Source organism: Antrostomus carolinensis, unplaced genomic scaffold, assembly GCF_000700745.2.
Source record: "Antrostomus carolinensis isolate BGI_N321 unplaced genomic scaffold, ASM70074v2 scaffold16767, whole genome shotgun sequence".
In the NCBI taxonomy this organism is placed as follows: domain Eukaryota; kingdom Metazoa; phylum Chordata; class Aves; order Caprimulgiformes; family Caprimulgidae; genus Antrostomus; species Antrostomus carolinensis.
The window spans coordinates 16,652-27,719 of NW_010329708.1; the positions used below are offsets into that span (position 1 = coordinate 16,652).

The 11,068-nt window shown below is 43.0% G+C and overlaps 1 protein-coding gene across 1 annotated transcript in view; it reads left to right on the plus strand.

Moving 5' to 3' along the window:
• Window positions 1-473: 473 nt before the first annotated feature.
• LOC104528626 (unconventional myosin-X) overlaps window positions 474-11,068 on the plus strand; it is a gene marked incomplete at both ends in the record, with an annotated part of 56,127 nt that continues 45,532 nt past the window's right edge. The window contains one exon of the mRNA XM_010172681.1: window positions 474-572. Within this exon, the coding sequence (XP_010170983.1) occupies window positions 474-572 (99 nt within the window). The remainder of the gene's footprint in view (window positions 573-11,068) is intronic.

The window sequence follows — 11,068 nt, forward strand, 5'->3', positions numbered from 1 at the left end:
GCAAAGTGGTTTAGAAAAAAGGTGAAAGATGATAGAGGAGGAAGTGCTGAACAGAGGTTGAAAATAAACAGGTAGGGACCCAGCCGGCTTTGAGGAGGATCTTTTAAAAAGTGTATAAATTCAAACACCGCTTTGTAATTTTACGTGTGCTAACATGAGGCACATGACTCAGAGGATTGGTTCCAGCTGCTCTTGCCAGCATTTAGGAACTTCTGCTGGAAAAAAGAAAAAAAGAAAAAAAAAAGGCACTTCAGTGCAGTTCTCCTGTGTTAACTGTTCCAGCAGAAACCAACAAATACTTGCTGAGAGATTATTTTATTTTATTTTATTTCCTTCTTTCACTTGCTTATTTGAATTTTGCTTTTGCTTCCTCTCCTTTTACTTGATAAGTATTTCCAGAGAAAAATATTGAGTGAAATTCTTTTTTCAGTTTTCAGTTATATCATCTATAACTCTTGTTTTGTTTATTGTAGGGGTCTCGAGTCTGGCTGCGAGAAAATAATCAGCATTATCCCAGTACTGTTCATTCCTGTGCAGAAGGAGTCGTCGTATTCAGGACAGACTATGGTCAGGTATGGGCATCACACCTCTGTGCTTTCTCCTTTTTGCCACTCTGTGGAAAAGAAGCTGTTCTCCTTGTGGGAAAGGCATAAGGGAAACTAAAAGCCTTAGGTCTGTGAATAAAATATTCATTTTGTATGACCTGAATGGGCAACTTTGGTTTTAATAGCTCTTTCCATTGCCTGTCTGGTCAGTTATGATGATGGTGCCTGGCAAACCTGAAGCAATGCTGCCAGGTGCAAGAGCCTTGTTCCACATGGGTTGGTGGTTATGTTTACTGGAGGTAGGTGGCCTCTCCACGGTTGTATTCCCTTATAATAACAGAAAGTGGGGGCTGGCATGTGGCACTGTGGCATCATGGTAGTGGAGTGTCACTGATTCAATGAGAGGTAGCAAGGCACACCTCGCAGAGCATAACTGGGGCAGCTCTACCACCTCCTGTCGCAAGAGGATTGTGAAGGAAGGAGACCATTACTCCACTCTCATTGCTTTTTTGGTCTGGGTTCTGTTCTGGATTTGTTTTATTTTTATTTTAACTGCTTCCTCGCTGTCAAGTGCTCCTGGCTCCTGCCTGCCTGCAGGGATGGATAGAGGTGGGTCCAAGCATCTCCCCTGGTTACCTTGGCCATCTCAGGCAGTGCATGCCTGTGTGGCTGGCAGCCAGCTGGTGAAGGAAGCTGGTGTGGAGTTTGTTTCTTCCCCACCCCCCAGGTTTTTGTTTTTTTTTTTTTTTTTTATTTTCTCTTTTAACCCCCTAGAAGAAGACAGAACTAGCCCTGCCAGTTGCTGACAGCTTGGAATTGCTCTGCTTTCTCACACACTTACTTTTTATTTATCCATTTATTCTGCTCTCCATTAGGCCATAGTTTATCCAGACCTAGCTTCCTGTAGCTTCCCTGAAGAAATTTCAGTTTGAGGTTGAGTCGGATATAAACAGTTAGGCTGAGACAGTCATCAACCTCCAGAGGACTCTCCCTTTGACTTTTGGAGGATGTTTTTTCCCTTTTCTTAGTTTCTCAGTTGCACCAGATGAAGGTGGCTTCAGCTAGTGAACGAGGCTGAGAAAAGCATGGTAGACTGGAAAACGTGTTGTCTGTTCTCGCTGCCTTCACTTAACATCCTTCTGGGTAAGCATGGTGGAAAAGCATGTCTTCTAGAGCCAGGGAACCCTTACTTCCCTTACATGCCTTTTTCCAGGCAGGAAAGGAACCAGCAGAATTGCAGGGTGGTTTTTTTGGTGGGCAAGATATAACCTACTCAAGGTTAAATTGCTGCTGTCCTGGCAGTGACATATGGAAATGGGGGTGAAACAACCAGGATCAGACGCAGAGAAAACGATGTCTTCCTTCTCTTCAGAGTCCCTGGGTGTGTGGCAAAGGAAACGGGGTGACAGAGAGAAGGTCATGGCCAAGCACTTTTGTCTGGTCATGTCTCTGGTGGCGAAACTTAGTTGTGCTTTACATCCCTGGGGAGGCAGAGAGATGGGTGAAAGTCACTGCTCTCCTCAGCATCTGAAGAGGTAGTCTCAGCCCAATTCCCTGACAGGTGTTGCGTTCTTACTCCTATCCACTGCCTTCCTTCCTAACATCACTGGCTGGTTCTTGGGCCAACGCCTACATCCTCCTAGAAGCTATGCTAAGGCACATGGAGGACAGTGAGGTGATTCAAGACAGCTAGCACGGCTTCACCAAGGGCAAGTCTTACCTGACCAACCAAGTGGCCTTCTATGATGGAGTGACCACATCAGTGAACAAGGGAAGAGCTACAGATGTCATCTGTCTGGACTTCTGTAAGGCCTTTGACACGGTCTGCCGCAACATCCTTCTCTCTAATTCTTAGAGTTATGGATTTGATGAGTGGACTGTTTGGTGGATGAGGAATTGGTTGGATGGTGGCACCGAGAGGGTAGTGGTCAATGGCTAAATGTCTAGATGGAGATCACTGACAAGTGCTGTCCCTCAGGGGTCCATATTAAGACCAGTACTTTTAGTATCTTCATCAGTGACATAGACAGTGGGATTGAGTACACTCTCAGTAAGTTTGCAGACAAGACCAAGCCAAGTGGGGCAGTTGACACGCCTGAGGGACAGGATGCCGTCCAGAGGGACCTGGACAAGCTTGAGAAGTGGGCCCACGTGAACCTCATGAGGTTCAACAAGGCCAAATGCAAGGTCCTCTACTGGGATTGGGCAGTCCCTGGTGTCAATACAGGCTGGGGGATGAAGGCATTGAGAGCAGCCCTGCATAGAATGACTTGGGAGTACTGGTGGATGAGAAGCTGAACACAAGCAGACAACGTGCGCTTGCAGCCCAGAAGGCCAATAACTCTATCCTGGGCTGCATCAAAGGAAGCGTGGCCAGCAGGTCGAGGGAGGTGATTCTGCCCCTCTACTCCACTCCTGTGAGACCCAACCTGGAGTACTGTGTCCAGTTCTGGACTCCTCAGCCCAGGAAGGACATGGACCTGTTGGAGCGGGTCCAGAGGAGGGCCACAAAAATGATCAGAGGGCTGGAGCACCTCTCCTCTGAAGCAAGGTTGAGAGAGTTGGGGTTGTTAAGCCTGGAGAAGAGAAGGCTCTGGGGAGATCTTAGTGTGGCCTTTCAGGACTTAAAGGGAGCCTATAAGAAAGATGGGGACAAAATTTTTAGCAGGGCCTATAGTGATAGAACAAGGGGTAATAATTTTAAAATAAAAGAGGGGAGATTTAGATTAGATATAAGGAAGAAATTTTTTACAATGAGGATGGTGAAACACTGGAACAGGTTGCCAGGAGAGGTAGTAGAAGCCTCATCCCTGAAAGCATTCAAGGTCAGGCTGGACGGGGCTCTGAGCAACCTGATCTAGTTGAAGATGTCCCTGCTCCCTGCAGAGGGGTTGGAGTAGATGTCATTTAAAGGTCCCTTTTTTTTGTACCTGCACCAAGTTATCAGATATATTGGATTGGTGAGAAAGACAAAGGTGGTATGGGAGAAGACATCCACAAAACTAGACTGAGAACTACTACCGCTACGTGCAAAGCCTCCTTACAGAGAAACAAGAGGGCCTCCCATGTTAAACTGTGCATTTACTGTTGCTCAGATTTGTGAGATTGAATATTTCAACCTGTCCTACTGAAATTTGAGGGCCAGTAAAGCGGAGAGCCTGAGATTATCTCTTCTGTTGCCTCTTTGAAGCTGAAAAGAGAAGAATCCATCACATCAAAGCATCGCTGTTACATTTGGGTTGCAGAGGAGGAAGGCCATGTGTGGTGTTAACACTAATGTGTTCCAAGCAATGTCCAGCATTGGACCTTTCATTTAAACATAAGCCCTCTCCAGTTCCTAGTAGGAGTGACCTGATGGGATGCATCCACGGGTCCTGAGTGTAGGAAGGATTACCTGTAATTTTTGCAGGATTTTTTAATTGGACATGTAGTGGTAAAGAACCTGACTTTTAAAAGTGTTTTGAGTTTCAAACCCTCATACTTGCAGGAACTGCAGATGCTGTTGTAAAGCTTGCTTTGGTGCCCTAGGAGAGGATGGCAGAGCTAATGTTGGCATCTGCAAGTGGAAAAGCTGCTTGCTAATTGTCTTCTGTGCATGTGTGATGTTGCTGCCTTTCTGTGGTGTACATAATCTGAGCTGAAACTTCAGGTAATGTGAGAAAAGCCTCAAGTCATTACCATGATGCTGTCTGACTGATTACATTTCCATAGAAAACCTTGGTGCCATAAATGTCACTGGGAAAAAAACAAACAAACAAACAAACCACCTTCTTTGTTTTGGCCTGCTTGTGTTAAAAGCAGGTGGTGTGAAACGGGGAGGACGTAGGGAGCAGCCTTCAGACCCATGACGTGGCATTCGCCTCTGGTGGGTCTGAGCTGGCTGCAGCCCAGCTGAAGGCATACCAGCGATTCACTGCAGTTGGTAACTTCAGTCCTTTTCAAGGCTTATGTTTTCAGGAGTGCGCTTTGCGTGTAAAAAGACCATGCCAGCTGATATTGGCCAATTTATGTTTTTTCTCCTGTTGCTTTTCCTGATCCTCTTTTAGACCATTGCACCCTTGCCATGTGGTTGCCCATGAGCCGCAGATGGCTGCAAGCAGGTGAAATGAAACCGAGATAATGCCCGAAGGTTACCTCTGATGGCTTGGTAAATCCTGCAATGCTGTATATCACTTTGAAGAACGAGGCAGGGGAAGCAAGGGGTGAGGTTGCAGAACTATGGGGTGATGACGATTTTTGAAGCATGGCTGCAGTATTGATTCCAGACCCTTTTGACAGCTGCAGCTCATGTTCAAGTCAGATTACAAACTGATGAAAATGTTGGGACCTTATCAAAGCACAGCATTGTTATCCATCTTCTCCGATTCAGCAGCTTTTACTAGGCTTTGTACTTCTTGCCTTTCCACTGAGCATTCTAGATGACTTCTCAAGATGTAACTGAAGGGGCAGTGGGACTAAGAAGGTGTGTTTGCTGGAGTTGTGCTCAGATTTTACTTTTATAAGTTTGGACTTCATGTCTTTGCCTACATCAATTTGCAGAATAATGAAAATAATCATAGTGCAGTACATTATTTCTTAATTTCTTCTTCCTGTTCTGTTCTGAGTGGTGGAAATAAATTTGCCACAAAAACCTGTGGCAGCATACAGTTTTATGCTGAAGGGGTCTTGGTTGTAGCGAGTCATAACCAATGCAAATATTCTTGCAAGAATATGCCATAACCTTTGAGCATTTTAACAAGTTACCTGTCAAGTATCAAATCCTTTCTTGATAATCACATGGTGATATAATTGCTTCTTGAGTATTTTTGTGTTGCCCAAAATTTTCAATTAAGCAGTCCATTAGTTAATTATCGTTAAAGACTACTGTGGGTACTGCCTTCTGCTGTTGTCACCCTCTGCATGAGATGGTTGTAAAACTAGCTGATTTGATAGGCTGTATGGAATACCTGATATGTATGATACGGAATAATAAAAAAGGGAATTTCAGGTTGTAGGTTTGGGTTTCCCTGAGCAAATAGCTATGAAAGTCATAACTCTCTATGGGAAAAAAAAAAAGCATGGCGCTATAAAAGGTTAGATGAAAATCTCATTAAATCCAGGGAAGGGAAGAGTACATCAGGGCTGTGTTTCACCACCCTGGCCCACGATAAGGGAGTGGGAGATGAAAGGTGTGACATGCCTCTCAGCACAGGCTGCAGCTGGCTCTGGAGTGCTGCTCAAAAGCCTTCTGCACACTGGCCTTCAACACGAAGGTTCTGCAGTGACTCGAGAAGCTGCGATGAGCAGACAATTCATGCTGTAAATGTTTTTCTCTCTGTACGCACCTCCTGGATGCTTTGCAGAAGAGAAGATGCTGTACTCATTTGCGGGTTGGTGGTTTTTTGTTCCATTAGTGCGTAGAGAGCTGGTGAAGGACTCTGTGCCTGATGTTTTGGAAACACCATGTCTCTTAATTTACATATAAAGTATGCTAGTGCAGTCCAAGACTACTTGGACTTCAAAAATAAATCCTAATCTTTCCTTGTGTGCATAGACATACATAGCTATATATATAAATAAATAAGATAGCATTACAGTCACTGCACCTTTTTTCATGTTTGAGGGTATCTTTACTACCTGTATTTTTAGAGCTAAAATTATTTCTTCCTTAAGGGTTTTATTTACAGTAGAGCAGATATTTTTTCATCGTCATATTCTATAAATTTTTAATGAAGTTGCGTGAGCTTATAAATTGCTTAAGTGAATGTTTAAATAAAATGCTAAAAGCCCTGCTGTCACTGTCTGCTTTGTTTGAAATTATTTACTTATGTGTGTTCAGCAGAGTATCAGTGATTCTGTTGAGTTAAAAACCTCTTTCAGGTTTATCTCCTTTTCTTTTCTGAATAATTTTTCAGATAAAATACTAACTTTTCCCTGTGCATGAAAAAGGACTGCCTTGTGCTCTTGACTCATACAGCCACACTTGAAACTGTCCCTAGTTGAAAGCATAGACATCAAATAAAAAAAGCTTGGGGGAGGAGTGAAATCTTTCAGAAGAGCTGTCTTGAGTTGCGTGGCATTAATTTCAAGAACATCTTTCTTGTCTCCTAATTAGGGCTCTCGACTTTTTCTTCCATTTGTACGTACAAATATATATAAAAATAATGGCAATAAATGTATAGTTAGCGTGTTTCCCGTTTTTTTAATATAGTCATGGTGGTTTGTGTAAGTAGCACTGTGTTTGAGCCTTTGAGCACTGGGGACTTTCAGTACAGCACCTAAGAGCACACATTTGTAATAAATGCCCATTCTCTTGCAAGGGAAGATTTCTTTAAGTGTAAGACGTAATGTGTGTGTAGAGGAATCCTGCTCTGAAGAAACTCATCCAGGGAGAAAGAAGAATTGAACTGATTGCTGCAAACTGTCCTGAGTCTGACACTGAAATTTCAGGGTACTTAATTGCATACCTGCTTAGTTGACTGAGAGGAACTGTTAAATATGTTATAAATAGAAACAGCTGAGCGATAATATCCCAAAAATGTAGGCTCTTTAAAAACAGATGTCACATTTCACCAGCAAAGACTTTGTCAGTTAAACCAGCTTTCTGTGAACTTCCTTTACAAAGAAGTCCTTCACGGCATGGTGTTATGTCAGCAAACAGAGTGCTGCTCAGTATCCTTAGCTTCAAATCAGAGGCACCTGTAAATGGTTTGGTCAGCAACAAAAGTATTTTTTCCTGTATGTTTAATTTAATGTGGCTCTTTGGGGCATTTCTGCATCTCAAGAATTGGAAGACTACAGATGTTCCTTGTTAAACACAGCTCAAGTATGTTTTCCATGGTGGTTTTCACCTTTCTTTTTTTTTTTTTTTTTTTTTTTGGGGTTTGAAGGCTGGGAGAGTTTCTCATCATGACCTCATTCAGAAAAGTTAAACCTGGGCTTTGTTTGAGGTTGGGGTTTGATGGGTTGTTTTTTTTTCTTTTTTGCTTGGTTTGGAGAGGTGTTCCTTTTGTTTGATTTTTGAGTTAGCAGTAGGATTGTGTTGAAGTTACCATGTGGTTATACCAGGAGAGTTCATGTCTTCCTCATTTTAGGTTTGAAAGGAAAAATAATCCCAAACCTGCAGGCAATGGTTAAGCAGTTCTCATAAGGACTCTTTTCTTTGCCTCGTGTCCTGTCTCACCCTCGCTTGGGACTCTCTTGTGCTACTGTGAGGAGCCCTTTTAAACAAGAGTCTTCCGTTCATATTCACAGGGCATGAATAACACCACTGAAGTTACTTGGCTTAAGTTACTGAAGTCAGTAGGGCTGTTTATCAGTAAATGCTGTGTTTGGCTGCGTTGGTTCCTAGGATCAGGCATCGGAGAAGTAAATCCTTCTGGACAAGGATTTTCTTAGTTATCATTGAAAAGTGTCATGCTTCATTCTAGCTCTTCCATGTGACTCGATGATATTTCCTCACAGTGGCTATTTGGACGTTTCCCTGAATTCAATATCTATTACCCTTGAAATACACCCTTACAAGGGAGCATTTTAAAGAAGCCCTTTGTGTGTTCCCTTGTATATACAGCCTCTTAAGAAAATACACGAATATACGCAGTGGGCTTTGGTCTTGGCCGCTCTTAGTGTTAAGTTAATCCATCTCTTTCTGCAAACTTTATTTATGAAGACTTTCAGGCTTTTTAATTTAATGGTGCTTATGAAAAGTAGCAACTACTGACTCCAGCCATTGGGTAGATCATGCATGTTTCAGGCAGCAAATCCCTTCCTTTTGGGGCTCCACATTAGTGCCAAATTCAGTGGCATACGACCAGGAAATCATATTCCATCTGTCTAAACACTCAAAAGTTAATTTTATTCTGCAGTTAGTTATATTTGGCTTACTTTTAGTAATTCTCCTGATTATTTATAGTGTACTTAAAAAAGCTTTGTGCTGTGGCTGTTTGCATGTTGGCTTCTTGGGGGGTTTGTTGTGTTTTAAGTCTTTTTTATAAGAGAAGTGTATGGGAATTTTAGGTTTGGGGGACGGGGTGGGGTTGGGGAGGGCCAGAAATCAACTGGAACACTTTTTAGTACTGAGGATTTATCTTCTGTGGAGAAGTGTTTATGTCTCTATGTGGGATGTCAAAGTTCAGCGACTCTGTCTGCAAGCATCTGTTGGCGCGCCTGTAGACAGAGCTTGTGACAGATGGGAGCCGTGCGCCAGGAGCATCCTTGGGGAGACTGACCTCCCCGCCTCGCACAGCCAGTGCTCACCCTGTCCCAGCCCCAGCCCTGGGGATGGGGCAGCCCTGCTTGGGGAGGCTGCGTTTGGTACCCCAGCTTTGGGGGCATCGCCTGGAAGGGGTTGCAGGGAGGGAGGGAGGACTGTGCACCCATGCTTTCTCCATCCCATACTCTTTAGAAGAGATTTCTGTAGAGGCTGTATGTGCCCTGCAAGCCCACACGTGCCCTGCAAGCCCACTGAGCTGCATCGTCCCGTCCCTCCTGCGAAGCATTTAATAGAGCCTCACTGCAATGCACAAAAGCATCCCTGCGTCTAGTAAGGATTTAATGCAACCGTAGGGCCTTGCACCAAACATTTTCCTTAATGGAAATGCTGCTTCCAAACCCCAAACATTCCTTATAAGTACAATATTTGATCACTGGTTCAAGTGGCAGTGCTCATAAATTGAACAAGTCTTTTTCTGATGTGCCGTCTTTTTTTTTACTTTTTAAGTACTTGATAACTGGAAAAATCATTAGTTTGGGTCTCCTAAATTCTCCAAAATACTGATTGCTATAGCGTAGAGGTATTAAAAAGACATTTTGTAATGCTAAAGGAAGCAGTATCTGTAGCAGAAAACTCCCACCCCCCCGATTCAGGAGCTAATTCAGCTTGCCTTTTTATCTGCTTTATGTCAAGAGTGATAATTTTACTTGACTGCTATTCTCTGAATATTTGTTAAAGGGTAACGGAAAAGCCTCTTTTTGTGTGTGTTTTTCCTTGAACTACTGTGTGTTTATTACACAAAAAGTACAGAGCAGGCTATGGAGTACTTCTTGGATATGTTGCACATGTGCTGTCCTTACTTTTTTTCCTGTTACTTGCCTTTCTGCCAAAACCACTATCAGTTTGATTAAGTCCAGGAAGGGGAAAGTTTTAATCCTGGAGTGAGATATTTTAAAAGAAAGATTGAAATGTAAAAAGAACAAACCCCAAAAACCCCAGCCTGGACTGCCAGACCAAGTTTTCCATATTATTCCTGCAAAATGAACTTTTGGCTACCAATGCGTAGCCACATTTTATCAAAAGTCAGGGAGTTTGCAAGTGAGCAGCTTGGAGATTTATAATACTCAAATGATGGGGGCAGGATGGCTGAGTAATGACCATAAATAATTCCTTTAATGTTAGATTTTCAAGGGTTTTCTTCTGTGTTGCCTAAACATAATGGTGGTGTTTGCTTTAGATTTACTGAAATTAATTTGCTTGGCATTAGTGTAGCCATTGTTAAGTGTTTTACTAACAATATAAATTAAATCTGTATGAACAAAAGCATTTTTCTCTGAGCGGAGAGTTGCTTTATGCTTTTTGTAAGACCTGACTGAAAGCAGTCCGTATCTGAGATGGTGACAAAGAGGTACTTACTGTGCCCCCCTTGGTTTGCCATGGCCACGTAATGGGTTATGGCTACATAAACAGTTGAGATGTCAGTCTTCCCCCTTGCTTTCTGGAAAGAAAATCCAAACCATCTGTGCTTTATTTGGTGCTTTTATTATGCTTGTACTAAAGATAGCAAAACTGCTTTTGTTTTAAGATTAAAGCAGATGTACACAGGCTGCCATATTAATTTCTTTTGTAAGGGAACGCAATTCAGCTGCTCATAAAACACGAGAAGGAATTCAGACTGCAACATGCCAAAAACTGTCGATGAATGTGTAGCGTTGTGACACTTCAGTTGTTCATAAATTCCTTTGGGTGTGGGGCTGGTCTCATTGCTCAGTGTTGTCGGTGTTTTTAGGAGCACGTGGTTTAGGCTAAGCACAATTACATGCTGGGATACTCTGCTCTGCAACAGGGCACTGCTCAGTTTTCCTCTGGTGAGGTTTTATACCTTATAGTGCAGATAAATGATGGATGGACACTGAGTAAGAGCTGAGGGGGAAAAAAAGTAATACAGAGTGCGCTATTTGTTATTGTTATTGATTATTTATTTTATTATTATTTATTATTGTGGTGTTTTGACCCACAGTGGAACCATGTGGTCCTGCATTCACTCCCCCCACCCGGTGAGATGGGATGGGAGACACAACAAAGGGGGCGTGGGATTAGGAATGAAGGACAGGGACGGCTCACTCACCAGTTACGGTCACGGGCAAAACAGACTCAAGCTTGGGACAGAAAAATCAATTTAATTCATTGCCATTTCATCTAAGTAATGCAATGAGAAATAACAACTGCATCTTACAACACCTTCCCCCCACCCCTGTCTTCTTCCCGGGCTTAAATCACTTTGCTCCTGATGTCTCTACCTTCCCCACCCCTCACAGCAGCACAGGGGACA